Source organism: Dermacentor variabilis, chromosome 4, assembly GCF_050947875.1.
Source record: "Dermacentor variabilis isolate Ectoservices chromosome 4, ASM5094787v1, whole genome shotgun sequence".
In the NCBI taxonomy this organism is placed as follows: domain Eukaryota; kingdom Metazoa; phylum Arthropoda; class Arachnida; order Ixodida; family Ixodidae; genus Dermacentor; species Dermacentor variabilis.
In genome coordinates, this window is record NC_134571.1 from 85,511,647 (window position 1) to 85,530,308 (window position 18,662).

At 47.2% G+C, this 18,662-nt stretch overlaps 1 protein-coding gene across 1 annotated transcript in view; it reads right to left on the bottom strand.

The window, feature by feature from the left end:
* Positions 1-18,662, bottom strand: part of CARPB (Carbonic anhydrase-related protein B) — a 259,795-nt gene that overhangs the window by 49,322 nt on the left and 191,811 nt on the right. The window contains exons 5-6 of the mRNA XM_075689676.1: positions 3,505-3,606; positions 2,947-3,013 (exon numbers count right to left, since the gene is read on the bottom strand). Coding sequence (XP_075545791.1) covers positions 2,947-3,013; positions 3,505-3,606 — 169 coding nt within the window. The remainder of the gene's footprint in view (positions 1-2,946; positions 3,014-3,504; positions 3,607-18,662) is intronic.

The following is an 18,662-nucleotide window of genomic DNA, read 5'->3' on the forward strand; positions in this document are numbered from 1 at the left end:
ACCCAATTTTACTAAGGCTTTAAAAACATCGGGAAAAAATATGTTATTTACGCATTTTGAAGAACTTTAGCACAAAGAACGACCAAGTTCGCTCACAGCTGCCGCAAGTCAAATATCGCGGGTGTGCCGTAAAGCTTCCACTTAGCGTAAGTTCGTGTCCGAGCGTTATTTTTGCCGAACACCAAACTACAATCAGGAAGCATTCATTTCGTTTGAAATACTTATTAAGAAATTAAATTAAACTGTGAAATCAAGCGACCCGAAACCGCACCGTTAGTTGTGGGTGACGTCGTCGTGAAGGGCACCGGATCAACTTTCGGCCCGCTGCGGTTTGACGTGCACACGATGCACGGTGCACGAGAGTTCTCGCATGGCGTTTCAGTCACAATGCAACCTTTTATGAAAATGACTGTTGAAATGTTGTTGGCATATTGTTGACGAATTGTTGACTCAATATCCTTTCAACAATACCTCAACAATTATTGAAACCACAGAGCAATATTTCAACAGTAAAGTTGTTAGGCAGTTCACAACAAAAAAGTCGTTGACTACATTTTGTTGGTATAGTGTTTAATAGTATTGAGTATTATTGAGCCATTGTTGAGTAGATTCCAACAATAAAGTCGTTGACTAAATTATTTTGATATATTCTTGAGTAGTATTGAGTATTATTGAGCCATTGTTGAGTAGTTTCCAACAATAAAGTCGTTGACTAAATTCTCTTGATATATTGCTGAATAGTATTGTGTATTGATTCCTTGTTGAGTAGTTTCCAACAATAAAGTCGTTGACTAAATGCTGTTAACTTATTTTGAATAACATTGAGTCACGAGCAATATTGAGTTTCGAAGTATATGTGAAAAACACACGCACATATATATGTGTGCGTCTTTTGCACATATATGTTAGTTTACTGTTAGCTTGATCACCATTGCATATATACAGGGTGTTGTTTCACGTTACTTGAACCATAGACGTATCTACACGTGTTTCAGCTAACTTTACTCAGAGTTTAAAAATATGCCGATGCACCATAAGACGATGCGACCAAATGCATATTGCTCACTCTTGTATGTGTTACGCTATTCTTGTATTTTTCCTAAGTAGTTAATTAGTCAAGAAAATTAGCCATTCTGAAGCAATTGTACCGCCACAAATGAAGTCGAACCCGTGCCCTCGTGCTCAGGAGTGCAACATTTAGGCCACTGAGAAACCGCGGCGGGTTGGATACGAAGTAAAGTTAGTTGCTAAAAAAATTCATCTGCCCTTCCATTCTATGAAGAAGGAAGCTGCGGTGTGTTTTACCTCAATCGACGCATCTATGTATGTATAGGTATTATTATTATTATTATTATTATTATTATTATTATTATTATTATTATTATTATTATTATTATTATTAGAAGGTCGTCTAGGCGACTGTGACGTAACCACAACACACAGCGCCCACTGGTGGTAGCAGTGTGTATACAGATGCAGGTGGCCGCTAAACTGACCCTCGACGCGAGCGACGACATGCGTTGACTGGGGCGCAGTCCAAAGGAGGGCTCGCAACAAAACACGTTTGTCTGTAATTTACAATTAAGCATACTTCCTGGTTAATTAGGCGAATGGAACTTTAAAGGACTAGAGATTTATTCTAAGGGACAAGCATGGAGCTGTCTGTTTCCCTCCCGTAGAGGCCCATGTGCTGTAAAGCAGACGGTAATTCCACAATATTTACGACTTCACTGTGAACTACGTAATTACGAAAAGTAGATGAAACCCGGCATGATGTCAGAGTCGTCTTAGCGGATAATTGTCGTTTAGTTTGTATAGTATAGTTGTCGTTGTCGTGATAGTTTCGATAAAACAATAGTTATAGCCGTTTTGAGCAGCCATACGCCCTCTGCAGACAGCCATGTATTGACAGCAGAAGGAAATTTTGAAACGTTCACAACTTCACTGTGAACTAACTAATTATGACAAGTAAATGAAACTCAGCTTAATGATACAGTCGTCTTAGCGGCCGATTTCGGTATAATTTTTTTGCCAAGATATCTGCATTAGATTGAGAGCTACACAGCATTCGCGAGAAATTGGAGACAAAAATTTTTGCGTGTCGACGCAACGCATAGGCGGATGTACATCGACAACCGCCGGAGGATTGCTATGCAAAGCATCGCTGTAAAAAAAAAAAAAATGACAGCACATCATATCGCTGCTGTAGATCGCCTTTGCTTCTCTGCAGGTTGATGATGATTTCGTTGTTCACGAACTTTCACAGGTGAGAAACAAATTTCGAGCCATGGCCTTTCGCGCGAGGGAGCTTCGTCCTGTGCTGGAACGCCTATCACACGATACTTACGCAGATGCGCTGCGGACGTAAACAAGACCGGCATGATAGCACGATTCTAGTCTAGTCTTGTTCCAGACCGAACCAGTTTCTCATTCGTCGTCGATTTGAATCGTCGCCCGGCCTGCTTATATACACGCTATCGCGAAGATCGGCCGGATGGTTGGCACCAATGGGGTGTGATCGTGCATTATGTAGGCGCCGCACAAAGGAAAGGTTGCATTGTAACTGCTGCAGTCACCCGAGTGAAATGTGATAGCCTAATAGAAACACTGCTTTCTTTTTCCCAGTCGATCATATAATTTATGCAAAGTGCAAGGTGGTGTTGGGTTAAACTGAGCATCCGTTTCGATGGTTCTATTTCGTACGGCGCCGGTGGTTACACTCGCACCGGACAATCTCTTCAGCTCACGCACCGACTCTCACTTCAATTCATGATTCAGTTGTAATTAAGTTTCACACATGCGAAGACCAAGAGAAAGAACAGGACTTCACTGAAACCATTCGTGTGGAGTCATTTTCTATCATTTTTTTTTCGTTGTACGTCAGTTTGCAAGCTATACAACAAGCAGTGCGGCAACAAGTCAACTGCTACACTCTTTACAGCTCACCTCTGTAGGTTATCCGATGAAGCTGGCCCGTCAGGACTCGTAGTTCGGAATGCGACAAGTCGCCAAGCTGGAAATGCAAAACGCGCGACGATAATTTTAGGTTACAACGGTGCAGCTCAGTTCTTCAATACTAGCAGCGAGCAGATACGTTCTCCCATAGCAAGTCGCATATGACTAGGTAATGCTACAACGGAGACCCTTCTTCTAAAAAGGCTTTATTACCCCTGCGACGCTTGCAGGTTCTAAAATGTGTCTAGTATCGGTGCTGCTTTCGAAGAAGGCCCCCGTCTACCATTGTTCCCACTCGACCGCACGAGCAAGTGCGCAAAAGAAATATAGTTGAAAATTAGTTTTATTCTAAATGCGTTTCGTGCAAAAGCCGGCTTATTTTATGGCATGTAAAGCGATCATAAATCGATTCTCAGAGCTGCTGCTGCTGCTGCTGCTTGACTTTTAGAGAAGTTCAGCCACTATTGCAGCACGTCAAGGACGCAGACAGCCGCTCCCAGTTTCAGAAACCAGGCACGCTTGCGTGGTGAGACGTGCGCAAAAACGTACCTGGAGCAAGATGGAGATCCCGACAAGGCCCTCACTCCTTCGTAGCTCCACGGCTTCGGACATGTTGGCATACAAGTCCGAGTTGTAGCCAAAAATCTGCAACTGCGATTAGAAAAAGAAGAAAGATAAATTAGAAGCCTGAATGCTTGGTTAGAACTGGCACAGGGATAATCGCCGTTGAAGCCTACAGTCTTTCGTGCTTTGCTGCGTTCGCATTTGATTCAACCTTACTAATACGAAAGCTTTGATGCTATCTATCTATCTATCTGTCTGTCTGTCTGTCTGTCTGTCTGTCTGTCTGTCTGTCTGTCTGTCTGTCTGTCTGTCTGTCTGTCTGTCTGTCTGTCTGTCTGTCTGTCTGTCTGTCCGTCCGTCCGTCCGTCCGTCCGTCCGTCTACCCATCCGCCTTCTGAGAGCCCGGCATGCACGAGAGCCCGGCCAGCCATTTCACTCTCTGCATGCATGTCTGGCCTGCGCTTTAGCGGTCGCGCAATCTGCGCAGTAACCGGCGCGACAAACATACAGAAACGAAACGAGCCTCTCAGCAAGAGAGGCACAACTGCGGACAAGGCGATCGAGGTTAGAGAAAGCCTTGCTGCCCGTGTCGCTTAGTCAAATAAATGCGCCGGGACTCGAAGAAAGAAGTAGTCTCAGTGTGTTGCATTTCTCTTTTCGGAAGCGCGAGCGGTTTCTTCGGTGGATTCCGGCGGCGAAGCAACGATCTCCGATAATCGAAGCTGGCGCCCCGCGGCAGGCAACCACACATCTCTTCACGGTGGTTGCGGCGGCGTGCACAGACACCGAAGCGTCGCGCCGATTCGCCGCGTTCAATCAACTTTGATCCCGCGCACACGGGGTAAATGCGTAACGCCGGTCCGGGTCGCTCCCTCATGGCCAGGGTGAACCTTTCAATGGAGCCCTGGCTTCGTCCAAAAGGGGGAATCATGTATGGACGTCGGCTGAGGAGGCTGAGCGAGCTAGCTTTTGGGTTGCGATAAATGCTCAATACCGGAATGGGATAAAAGCGACTGAAGACGGGAAGTTTCTGCGTTTGAAAAATCAGATCAGGGGATTTAATGATTTTAGATTCCATAGCAGGCGTTGAGTGACACCATAGCGGCGGGGGTTGGACAGGGGTGGAGATAGTAATTTAGACCACGTGATAGTATAGACCACCCACACAGACGCCCTATGCCTTCGGCCTCCGTCCTCATCTGGCCGCCGCGGTCGGGAAACCAGAAGTTTGAGCATTCTGTTGTAAAAATAAGCTGATGGTGATGTAATTACTTTTTTTGCATTTTTACAATAGAGCGAGGGCTGGAGGGTGGGGAGTCAAATTTTGAAACGCATATGCTTCTCGCAAAGATACTCGTTTTTTCCATGAAGTTCACCTCCCTCTAACTGATTTGTAACCAGCTTTGCAAACTTGTATTTCATGCGGACCAATTCCTCAATCGCCACAAAATGAACACTTTTTAACTTATTCCAACTTTTGTCTGGCCATGTAAGAATTGGCAAATTTTTGTGCGAATCGAAAGCCTGTGGCGGCATGCCAAAGTATCATAAACACAAGTGAGCACCAAGGGTCAAGAGTTTATCTTATCCTTGCTATTCGGTGTTCCTCTGGTCCTTTGTCAGTATATGCTAAGGGGGTATTCTTTAAGTGTCAACCTAGTGGACGTGTCCATTTCATCTGCTGCTGAAGTGCTGATTGGCTTGGGGTGCTTGTCTCCTCTTCACGCGTATCCCCGCCAAGCCAACCGGAACTTCAGCAGAAGATGAAGTGGACACGGCCACTAGATGAACACTTCCGGAACACACTCCCCCCCCCTCCACCACCACCACCCCAGTACACAGAGCATGAACAACGAACTCACGTCAAAACGCGCACGTGCACACAAATATATGCACAAACGCGCGCGCACTGGTATAACATTGTTGGCGTCTCTTTGAAGGAAGGAAGGAAGGAAAGAGAAAAGCAGAAGACAGGGAGGTTAGCCAGAATAACGCCCGGTTGGCTGCCCTGCACCGGGGGAATGGGAAAGGGGAAAACAAAGATCACAGGGAGAGAGAGAGAGGAGGCAAGGAAAGACGGTAATTAGCAGTGAGTTCGCAGACGCGTGTGCTCTAATAGCAATTGCACTAATAGTCACAGATGTTCACACATGCCCGTCGTCCTCAAGAAGCGCAAAAGTGCCTTCACCGCTTTATGGGCCGACGAGCGATGGGGGCGGTGTTCCAGCAGTGTCTTTGAAAGTGGCTCGATACGGTCGCCTCCTAAAACTATCTCGATGTGTGTCGCGTCATTCACGACGGACGCGGTCCGGACGCAGGGAGATGAGAGAGGACGTCGCGAAAACGCTGCGCGCGCGCGCGCGCGCGCGTCCCGCCAGCGACGACACGGAGAAGCCGCGCGCAGACGAGGCGAGCGCAGCGGCCACGCCAGCGCCTCACCGCCAGACGCAGCGCTACATCGCGCGTCTCGCCAGCTCTGTCAAGAAAATGATTTCCCCTCGTCCCTCCGCCGCTCGCAACCCGTCTTCTTATCGGCAGGCTCTCTTTGTTTTCGTTACAGCTCCGACCGGGTGCCGCCGTGTTACTTTGCCGCTTTCAAACGAGAAGCCCCTGAAAGAAAGGCCGTGGTTCCCTCCAGACAAGTCTGATGGAAACCCAACCAACCAGAAAGAAAATGAATAAGCGAAATAAGGCTGCAGACACGTACACATACATATATAGGTGCCAGGCCTCGCACTGTGTATGTGTGTGTGCGTGGGGGGAGGGGGGGGGAGAAGGCTGCGGCAGCGGCCCGTTGTTAACTCTTCCTTTCTTCTTTATCTTTTTTTTTTTTTTGCTTCGGCTGCTGGTGGTGTTGGCCGAGGTGGCGCTATACCGCTGCAGACGTCAATAAAAGATTTCGCTAGATGAACCAACAACAAGTGAGAAAGCAGAAGAAGAAGATGTGAGGGGGGAACCGGTGGCAGAAAGGCTCACAAGAGTAAGACAATGGTGCGTTGAAATCGGTTCTCCCGCGCAGCTGCCAAGCTGCCGCGGCCGGCGATGTGTTTTAAAAAAGGACGGTCTTGGCGCGGCGCTCCTCATGCGCGAGAGTAAGGAAATAAAGAGGGAAATGGGGTAAAGCAGGAGCGAGAGAGACAAATAAGGAAAGGAGACAGGCCGGTGGTGGCGGCTGGCGATCGAACGCGGGGGGCCTGGCTCTTATTTTGTGAATCCAGGGTGAAAGGACGCAACATGTCAGACGTCTTGAATCGGCGCCAAGAAAACAGGGACGACGACACGTTGCCCGTCTGCTGCCGCCCTTTGTCTCGCGCCGAGAAAAGGAACGAACCATTTCGTTGTCGCCCCGTCCTCACCCTCCTCAACTTCGTCGCCCCTCCGCGGAGTGGCTCGGGAGCTCATCGCGCGGAGGTGTCCGGTGCGGAGCCGAAACCCGTTCGCAGCGCTGAAAGCGAGCAGGAGTGGGCGCGACACTGTTGAAAGTTCGTCTGCTTGCGAAATGCATTGAGTGTTTCCTTTCGCTCGCTCCTTCTTTTTCGTTCTTCTGTGCCAGTCCTATAGGAAACGTAGTCGGGCAAACAACGTTTTTCAGCGGCTACTCAAACGTTCGTTTAAACTGAGTGCCATGCACTTAGAGCGATTTGCCCTTTCGTAACTGTTTTCTTCGTGAGTTTCGGGAGATTTGTACAGTAAGACACCTATCGCGAGTTCGTTTCTCACACTAGAAAGAAACGAGCTCTGCTGAACTGAGGCAGCGCCTTGGAAGGCTGAGAAAAGAGAGTTCAATCTGCAACGTTGTCTTCCCGGGTGGAGAGGCGGTAGTCGGAACGACCACGCCTTAAGCAGCTGTCATCAGGAGCGGCCATTTGGCGTCGTCCGGCGCAGAACTTGTGGCTGGCAGAATTTCACTACAGTCTTTATTTCTGTTCGCTGCCAATGGAAATTGCGCTAAGCCAATCGGATTATTTCGATGGTCGTCGACGTCGTTCGGAAGACATGTCATTGCAACCGTGCACACCTACACAATGTAGAGTAACATGACGATGTGTGGAGAGCGTACGACAATGACGGCGATGCCGGCTTTGACATACACATTACTCACTTAATCATGCTTAACAGATGCAATTTCAACGAGTGACAGCGGATGGGAAAATCAGAATCACTACCAAATAAGCCACGCCCATGCTATCGCGCGAGAGCATATCAGCATTACTCAGTTACGCTTAACAAGATGAACATTCAACGTGAAGCCGTACAACGATACCTAGTCGGAAGAAATGTCTCAAAGGTTTTCGCGTTCTCAGCGTGACTGCATTGAACAATTTACAGTTTTTATATGGGTGAAACCTATGCATCGGCCGTAAGTATAGCCTTGCTAAAATTCCCTTGATGAATTTTCAGAATTTTCAGAGCAAAGCAATAATTATAAAGGTCATGCCGTTTACAATTATGCTCATTAAAAACCTTTACTCGTTACAAATAAAAAAATTTATATCGTGCTGTTATTGTTTTAATCAGTCCGGTTTGTTACACCCAAGCTCACATGCTCAACTAACCGATCACTCACTTTACAAATCATCCATTCTCATTATTACTCGCAAGCTCACCCGCTCACTAACTGCCTCCACTACTCGCTCCCTCGCTGCACTCACCATGGCACTCACTCACTCGCTCACTCACATACTGCACTGACCCATTGCATTCACTCACTTGCTCACTAGCTGTACTCAAGCATTGCACTCGCCTGCTCACTAACTCACTCCACTATTCGCTCACTCACTTCACTCACAAATTTGCACTTACTCCCACGCTCACTCGCTGCCCTCAACCATTGCACTCGCTGCAGTTACTCATTGCATTCACTCATTGCACTCACCCATTGCATTCACTCAGTCGCTCACTCGCCTGCTCACTAACTCACTCCACTATTCTCTCACTCACTGCGCTCACCCATGGTACTAGCTTACTCGCACGCTGACGCTTCCCTCAACCATTGCTCTTGCTGCACTCACTCATTGCACTCACCTGTTGCATTCACTCACTCCCTCACTCACCGCACTGAACCATTGCACTCGCCTGCTCACTAACTCACTCCCCTACTCGCTCACTCATTGCACTCACCCATTGCACTCACTCACTCGCTCACTCAACAATTGCACTTGCCCGCTCGCTAACTCACTCCACTACTCGCTGCACTGACCCATGGCACTCACTCACTCACTCCCTCACTCCCTCACTCACTCACTCACTCTCTCACTGCACTCACCCATTACACTCGCTCGCTCACTTATTCACTCTCTCTCACTCACACACTGCACTCAGCTATTGCACTCACTCACTCACTCACTCACTCACTCACTCACTCACTCACTCACTCACTCACTCACTCACTCACTCACTCACTCACTCACTCACTCACTCACTCACTCACTCACTCACAACGCGAATACGCACACACAACACAAATTCACGACGTGCAACCTGCAAATGCGCAGTACCGAAATCCAGCCTCGCAAACATCCGCTCGTCCGTGCATTTGGAACATTTGTTTATGCCCGTTTCCGTGTTTGTTTTCATAAACTCCCTCTTCGGCCAAATCGCAGAGCTCGCCCGGCACGACGATAAAGTGAATTCCAAGCAGATTTCGCCTGCAGAGTCTATAACATCAGGCGAGCATCGCACGCACGGCAGAAAGAAAATGAAAAAAAAGAAAAGACGCGCCAGCGCCGCGTGGCATGCACACTGTCGCGTCGTTCGCGCAGCGTTGTAGTCATCGTCGTCGTCGAGAGGTAAGCACCGAGACATCAGTCGCACCGCTGGCCGAGAATCGCGTACAAGATACTAGTGGCAACGCGGCAGGCTTTATAGCACCGAGTGCCCAGGAATGCGGCTTGATTGCCACGGCCGCTGCTCAAATTCCTGGTGCCGCGGAGGCGGAGGAGCAAGTCGTTTGGGTGTCGGCGCTTTCGCGGCTCGACTACACCAGTCGTTGATGAAGCTCGCTGCTCGCGCGAAGCTTACCTTGGAGCATTTGCCACGAACGACGCAGACTACCAACGCACGAAACGCCGTATACCTTTCATTTTCGCGACTGCTAAAGTCGCACGACAGAGAGAAAAGTGCGAACATATGCAGTGAGAGCATTGCTCCTCTAGGTAACTGTTTACTTCACGGCACCGAGCAAACGAATATACGCAGAAAACAGTAAATCCATAAAAATAAGAAAGAAGGCGGACTGCAGAAAAGCTTACGATGAAGTCTTCATTTTAATGGTAGCTCTCCGTAAATAGCGTCATTGTCCTATGGATGGCTAGCATAGGCGCAAGTCACGCGCAGCGGTAGGCTGAGTGGATATGGCACTGCGCGGTTGAGCACCAGGTCGCGGGTTCGTTTCCACCCGTGGTGACGGCTCTCAGGTGGGGATGGAATGCATAAAATGCTCGTGCATCGTGCATCGGCTGCTCGTTGAAGAACACCAGCAGGTCAAAATTTAATCCGAAGTTCCCCCCTGCGGTGTGCTTCGTAATCATATCGGGGGTTTTACATGTAAAAATGCAAGAATTTAATTTTAGCGAACACGAGCCGCCAGCGTTAGCCTTATACATTCCTTGCGAACGCTATCTGCACATCAAGTTCCAGCTGCGCAGGTATAGTTTGCGATATAGTGGCAAAGAAAACACAGTCAATTTTACTTGCGACGATCACACTGGGGCAAAAAAAGAAATTCGCCTGGAAATGCAATGAAAGCTAAAACAGCGTAGGAATTGAAGCTGCCAAGATACGAATAAGAGAGGTACAGAACACATATGTGCTTAGTCCGGTAGTTTGGTAGCTTTTGAGAGCTATGACAATCGGCCGATGCATAATATAGGTCACGTAAAGAAATTTATCAAGGAATGAAAAAAAAAGAAAGACAAGCCTGACTCGCAGTATGCAATATGGCGTAAGACATGGAACTGCAATTTGAATATGGAAAGAAAAGGAAACGACACGCAAATGACTGAGCAGGCCTCGCTTTTATATGTGTAAATCTGATTGTCGGTGTTGCTGGGTTGTGTCGGCCATTCTATTTTACTCGTTATTCTAGTTTCACGCGGCTGGCGAACGTAGTCGGCGGTGTTGCGTAATTGGTCAGAATTTAGCTGCATCCTGAAATATTGCAAATTCATGCAAACACTTTTCCCACATTCTCTGCCACACAGAGGCCGCACCTATACGTATATTAACTGGAAGGTGATTAAAGTTTCAGAACAAGAGATGGCGGTATATGGCCGCATTTATTTGCACTGTTAAAGAAACGGCTCTATTAATGGCGTCTCAAATTTTATTTTCCGACTTGTCGCCATGAGTTTAGACGACAGAAATTGCTTCGTTTGCCGCGCAACTGTAATTCGTCCTCCCGTTTTGACGGGGGCGGAACGCTGAAACGCTCATGTACTTCCGCTTAGAAAGAGAGAGAAATAGACGACAGGAAAGTCAGAGAGGTTAACCAGACGCACATCCGGTTTGCTACCCTGCACTGGGGGTGGGGGTATGGGCATGAAGGCGCATGTAAAACACAACAGGTCGACATCATTTCATCGAAATTATTTCCACAATCACGCTCCCGCGTGGATAAATACGTGAGCAACACAACACGCGCGACTCCGCTGACATCCCGCCGGCCATTATCTGCCCTCTCGCTCTCTTTCCCACCAACCCTTGCGTCTGCTTCATGTGCACGTACCCAACGTGCTCTCATACCCTAAATCAAAATTCCGCTTACTAGAGTCACTGGAAGTTAACGTTATCTCTCAAATGCAAGCAATTTGATTAAAATCGGTCCAGCGGTTGCGTCATAGAAGCATTCTTGCGTTCGACATGTATATGTTGTGTGAAAGTAAATAGGCAATGCTAGTCTCTTGGGAGCACGCGGTTGCGTGCATCGACAAATCCTAGTCACCAACAGTTGTCTCGTTGTGCATTGAACGAAACAGCACCCTCACTGTTATTTCTCTCTCTCTCTCTCTCTCTCTCTCTCTCTCTCTCTCTCTCTGTTCTTTAGCCACTTCCTCGTCGTGTAGGCTAACAAACCATACGACCTTCTGGTTAACCTCTCTGCTTCTCGTTTTTCTATTCCCTGTATAAAATTTTCTTCTTATCTTTCTATCTCCCAATCTATTGTCTCTATTCTATCTTTTATCTTTCTATCTCTCATTTCTTTCGTATCTCTCTCCGTCTCTTTCTCACCTCTCAATAGACATTGAGCCATAGCCGTGGTAACTCGGGAGAAACAGCGCTGAAATCATAAGCACTAGAAGCAACGTTTTAGTGGCTCGGCTTGTTATGCTTCCGTTAATTCTGTCGGAAAATGAGTTAAACAGGGAAAGTCGGGAAAGTGAAAACAGGAAAACAGGTAAAGTGCTTTTCTTTTTCTTCGCGCATTCCCAAACGGGCCTCGACTTGAAGCTGTTACTCCTTAACTGCTCCTCACGTTCTGCCACTCGAATTGGTTGCAAATTCCTCGTCAACAATGCTACTCGGCGCTTCAGGAACACGTCCGCGTACTAGTGCGTTCAACTAGACGCTGGAAGTGCCTTGCTGAGAAGTCTTCCCTGCTCAGGAGTCACCGAAGAAGATTCATATGCCACAATGTCAACTTCGCACGAGGGGCGCCGCCAAGCAGTTATTTTAGAACTCGAACTGTAGTTTCGAGTGCATAGGAAAGCTTTCAACGTTGGAAGTTTAGTCAGCCTTCTGCGTCGAGCATTTTTCTCTTCTCCGCTCGCCCTCCCTCTTTTCCGAGCTTTCGTTCGCACTTCAACGTGCCAAAATGAGGACAGAACGCAGAGACCGCCTTTGCGTAATTAAATTATCGTGGTCGTGGAATCACTTAGCTTCCATGTGGCGCGCTCTGTGCTGCTATACGCCATTACTGTGTTCATATTTACGTTGTACGCTGTGTGCCTGTGTCTATAGGCCAAACTTAGCGCAGGCGTACACATTTCCAAGTTTCTCCAACGCGCAAGAATAGAGAGATGGAGGAATATATTTGCAGGTTGAATGTTGGCAAACAGCTGTTCATAATATAACAGCGGAGAAAAGAAGAAAGAAAATAAGACACACATAAATAAACCCACACGGGAAAAAAAAAAGGATGACACCCCGCTGCTTATCCGCAGCCTTCATTCCACTCTCCGAGCTGTTTTTGTTTTTCCCTTTTGTTATGTAGTTCTACTTTCATTACTTTTCTCAGTTCGATCTGCGTGGCTTCCTTTATCATAAAGAAGAGAATGAAGCAGCCTGTAACACTCACGTGCATGCTAAGTTCTGTTGTTGGGGCGCTGCTCGTCTGCGTATAGGAGAGCCTGCTTGAACCCTCCATAACCTCACCACGCAAGACGATCTTTAAATAATGTTTCAAAGGTGAGGCCGCCACTGTTACGCTGGGCCGTGAGCCTTCGACCATGCTATCTCCGCTGATACCGCTGTTCCCGAACGATACTAGCGCATCAACAATGCGAAGTACCGGCGTGCACGCTAAAGGCACGTAAACACTGGTGGGAAACAATGCCGCCGTAGCGCTTCTCTCTCTCACTCCTTCTCCTTTCTGTTATGCACCAAGTAGAAGTGAAAAGGCGTGTCATCCCGAGTCGAGGGTGGCGTGTTCCAAGGAAGCGCATGTTGATGACAACGCGAGCACCAGCCCCGAACCATATCGGCAGTGTTCAGTAGGCCAGTTACCACTTGAACCTTTATTTGTTTGTTTGTTTGTTCTTCTTGGTTAGCAGAAAGTGCAACGCGGAACCCATACGGCTATACAACACTCCTGGGTCGCAGCGGTATTGATGCTCAAGGCGGAGATGGCTGCTCGCGGCACATCATCTTTTCTTAGCACGCGATGCTGCCGGCAGCACGAGATAACGCGAGCGGCACTGTGTCGCTTTTCACGAATGCAGCGCGCGGTGATATCCCCATGTCACGTTTCTTGGCGGCGGGGATGAGAATTTTCCCGTGGCCAAATCATGGCCCGATCTAAGAGCGGCGAATGGCTCCCGTTCTTTTTCGGGCTATATAGCTTCATTCCATGAGACGGAGCAGTTATATTTCCGATGAAACTTGCCCTTGGAAGAATGCATACTCTAGCGAATGCATAACGCGCGCGTATAGGGAACGATAAGCCCGTAGAGAGCAAGGGAAGGGCAAGCACGAAGACTTGTAGAGAAAGGCCGAAACCAGCGGGAACCGACAGTAAGCTGCGAGCCGTGTGCCTGCAGATTGCGTGACCATAAGGGGTTCTACGCGAGCGCATATGTCGGTCCTTTCAGATGCGTAGCCTTATTCCGACGGCTTCCAATGAAGGTTGCGTGGCTGTTCTGGGTACTGTAGAGGTCAGTGTATGAATTCTTTGCTGGTTTTACTATATGATAAAAATTGCTTATGACATTACCCTGCTTATCTTTCGCTGCATACATATTCGCACGTCCTATGCTGAGCTTTTCTCTCTGATTGTATGCTTCTGCGCCAATTTCTTACTGCTTCCTCAATCTTTCCGGCGTTGGAACTAGTGATGAACAGAGGCTCCTTTTATAACTATCAATGAAGTTAAAGGGGCCTTGTAAGAGGTGCCTCGGGCAAAGTGGAATAACAGTAGAATTAAACAATGATGGAGGAGATATCATGCCTAAAATGCTTGCGGCCCTTCATGCGCAATACCTCACGACTTCACGTGTACCAGAGAGCTGGAAGAATGACAACTTTCTACAAATCTATAAAAAGGGAGGCATTAAAGATTTGAAGAATTATAGCCCCATTAGCTTGATTTCAGTATTGTGTAACGTATTCACGGACATAACTTTCGATGGAATCAGGGCAACACTTGACTTCAATCAACCAAGAAAACAGGCTGGCTTCAGAAAGGGATATTCTGCAATGGATCAGCTGCATGTCATCAATCAGGCAATTGACAACTCTGCGGAGTACAATCAACATGTCTAATGGCATTCACAGTTCACGAAAATACATTTGATTCAGTAGAGATACCTGCAGTCGTGGAGGCATTGCGCAGTCAAGGAGAACTGGAGGCATGCGCGAATATCTTGGGAAAATATCTGCAAAGATTGCACAGCTACCTTGCTTCTTCACAAAAAAAGCGGAAAAATACCTGTCAGGAAAGGGATCTGGCCAGGAGACACAATTTCTCCAGTGATATTGAAGCTATTAGACTGGGAAGGTTTAGGAGCGAGGATCAACGGCGAATATCTCAACAACCTTCGGTTTGCAGGTGACATTGTCCTGTTCAGCAACCCTGGGAATGAATTTCAACAAATGATTGAGGAGCTTAACCGAGAAAGTGTAAAAGTAGGGTTGAAGATTAATATGCAAAAGACAAAGGCAATGTTCAATAGCCTGGCAAGGGAACAATAATTAATTATCGCCAGTCAGCCTCTAGAGTCTGCGCATGAGTACGTTTATCTAGGTCAGTCACTCACAGGGGACCTTGCTCATGCGAATAAAGCTCACAGAATAATAGAAATGGAATGAAGTGCATACGGTAGGCATCAGCAAATCCTCATTCGAAGCTTGCCACTTTTGTTGAAAGGAAAGTGTGCAATCATTGCATTCTACGGGTACTAACATATGGGGTAGAAACCTGGAGGTTAACAAAGAAGCTCGAGAACAAGTTACGGACCACGCGAAGAGCAATGGAGTGAAAATTGTTAGGCGTGGAGTTAAGACACAGGAAGATAGCGGTGTGAATCAAAGAGCTAAGGGGAATAATTGGTATTCCACTTGACATTAAGGGAAAGGAATGGAGCTGGGCAGGCCATGTAATGGGTAGGGTAGATAACCGGTGAAACACTAGAGTTACAGAATGGGGGCCAAGGAAAGGGAATTGCAGGCGAGGACGGCGGAAAATTAGGAATTAGGTGCAGTCGAGGACGGTGGAAATTAGGAATTTTGCCGGCGCTAGGTTGGTATCAGCTAGTTCAAGACAGGGATAATAGAATATCGCAGGGCAAAGCCTTAATTGATCCTGCAGTGGACATAAAAATAGGCCGATGATGATCATAACTATTATGATGATGATCATTCTAAAGGCATGTGTGCTCTATGTAGCGGAAGAACCGTGAAAATTGCCTAAACGCACAATAGACAGGTCGTTGATACTCTGAGAGCGCAGTCGAATGTAGGAATCATCGCATTTATGCGTTGTACTGTCTGCACGTTCATGATAACCTCTAGTCGACATGCACTACCCAATGCGGTCTATAGCACTACTGTTGACCGTATTGAATCGCCCATCGTTCTGCTACTTCGCTGCATATAGTAATGTGACCGGAGATACCCGAGGCTATGCACATCGTCTTCTCTCGTTTCACGTGTCCACTCTGATAAACCAGGCAGTATCTACTCTAAGGTCACTGCCCAGTAATGTGTTCTTAAGTCATGGCCATAAAGCACCTTAAAGCCGAGTTAAAACGTGTGTGACAGACGACAGGGCACCTCCTTGCAAGCGTACCACATAGAAACTTTCAAAAGAGTCTTGCATATGCGCACCTACCACTTTTTCTTTTTAGACCCTTGACCGAAATCCGAGAGGATCTCGAATCCGGTAAGTCTGCTGCCTTCAGGTAGCATTTGAAAGTTTATTGATCAGCTGCCTTATCATAAAGTTAATTCACGTACAACGTGGAGCCATCGATCAAACAGGATTTTTCACATTCGCCGCGATGGCGGGAGTGGTGCTGGCTAACCCTCCCAGGGTGACACACACGTAAATACCCAAGAAAATCGACGTCGACACAGGCGCCGCCGTAACACAATTATTACTCTATCGCACCCATAATGCGAAGGTTGCGGTTTCGGCTCCCACTCGCGGCAAGTTAATTGTTTCTTCGTCCACTTTCGTTTCTCTTTGATTTGTCATTTATACACTTGAAAATAAAAAAAAGAAAGTCTAGAGGTATCTTCCTCTATGCTTTCCACGGCTTCATTATCCATTGGCTTCATATGGTTGCGATTAGCACTTACGAAGCATTCATGAAGTATGAATATGCGTTGGTAAATTCTGACGAAAAAAAACAGGAAGCTCTTGCCCTCGCGGAAGAAATATATGTCATATCTTGAAATGTACTGCTGTAGTCACGCCAGAAGTTTCCGCTGAAGCGACAGAAATTTCTGTACTGCAGTTTGACACCCCGTCATCACAGCAACGTCGATTATGTCATATTGACACTTTTTTTGACGTACACCTGACGTGTCGCTGCCATGACAGAGTCACCCCTGTCGAGACGGCACAAACACTTTTCGCCATTAGATGACATACTTGCCGTAAACATTTTAGTCATAATTTGGGACCATTCTCTGGTGCTCAACTCTTTCCCAAATGAGGATTCCCTGTCTTTTACCCCCCCTCCTTTCTCTCTTCTAATACACAGACGCAAAATGAAAACCTTCTAAATGACATCACTGCAGCGCTGTTTTGACGACTGAATTTCCAACACTACAGGCACCAAGATTCTGCAATGGGCACGAAAGAGGCTGCATCACAGCGCCAACAATGCCAAGATCGAACGGTGACTAAGCACGACACCGATAAAAGACTATGTAAGAGCACAGTTGCGCGAAACGATTCAAATTTTACTTGTCACTGTTACTGCTTGATAACTGTACACAACTGTGAAGATAGGCAGCATTATTTTTGTTTTTTTGTGCACCCACAGTGCCAAGAGCGCCTTCAAATGCACATTTCAACATCAGAACCAGCTATCACAACAAGTCGATGCTACCACTTCCGTCATCTAACACTTCTGAGCACGCAAACACACACCACAGAGACGCAAACTTTTTAATTGTTATTTTTATTTGGTACATCCTGCATTCCGAAGACCAAGCAGGATGGGCGAAAAAAAGAATTGACATAGTGATCGAAACTACAAATTACGCAACAGAATATAGCAAGCATTACCATATACTACTGAGCTGTGCGTAGTACAGCTCCTGCCGTTACTGTCCTCGAGTTGTCATTCGCGCGAATTTTCTTTGAGCTTTTTTTTCTTAATGGTAAGTTTCTGAGCAACTTTCCCGCCTTATAGCGGAAGAGGAAAATAAATATAAGAACAGCAGCCCATGGCAGCAGCAACGCAGTACAACTTTGATTAGTTTACTTTGGCCACGGTCGTTCTACGTTAAGTTGGCGCAGTTTTGTTGCAGCGCTGAGTTTGCACAGCACGCGGCGTCGAGCGCGCTTTCAACGATTGCGCAGTGCCTCTGGTGGCACCCTTCTGCGAGCGACAGCGAGAGATGAAGAGAGAGAGGAACGAAATTGAGCAACGCCGAGAGGTCGAATTGTTCCCAAGTTCATATGACTGGTGAAAACATCACGCCAATGCGTAATCACCGGCGAAACCTCGGCGTTTCACCGGCCGAGCCGTCGAGCACTTCCTCAATGTGGCGGACAATCGAAGTGCCCTGCCGTCGATTGCCATCGATCGCGACATGAAAAAAAAAAAAGAAAAAGAAAAAGAAAGTTGACAGTGGAGGAGAACTCGTTCAGAACACGAAACGCACGAGCCGAGGAGAACAAGAGAGCGACAGAGAATTGCTAAATAAATGTATATCCGCCAAGGCCAGAAAAAAAAAAGAAATAGGAAACATAAATTGTAAGCAGTGATGCGGGACTTCGGCGGTGAACTTTTGACTCGCTCGTCTTCGTCACGTGACCCGAAAAGCGGAAGCTGGCAGTAGAGTGGTGAGGTCTGGCGCGGCCCCGAACACCGTCCCATGCTGTCGATTTTTGGCGCAAGCGCATGAGCGCAGCGGGGCCCGAGTAACAACCCAAACGATTCTACCTCGCCAAAGTAAGAATGAAAAAAGAAAAAAAAAGACATGAACTTACATATATATATATACATCACCACAGCGAACGCGCCGAGCGTTCGGGACAAATAAAAGGCGAACAAAAACATGGCCGAGACTAAAGGTCGATGAGAACGTTGCGCGAATGTAATATTGATGGCAGCACTTGCCGCGTTACGCACTGCATTTCAATGAAGCGGCAGTCATTTTTGTCTCTTCGCACTTGAGTGGTTCGATTTTGTTTCTCTTGCGCCGCGTTATTTTTCTGTCGAGTGTTGTTGGTCGCTCCGCCCACGCCGCAA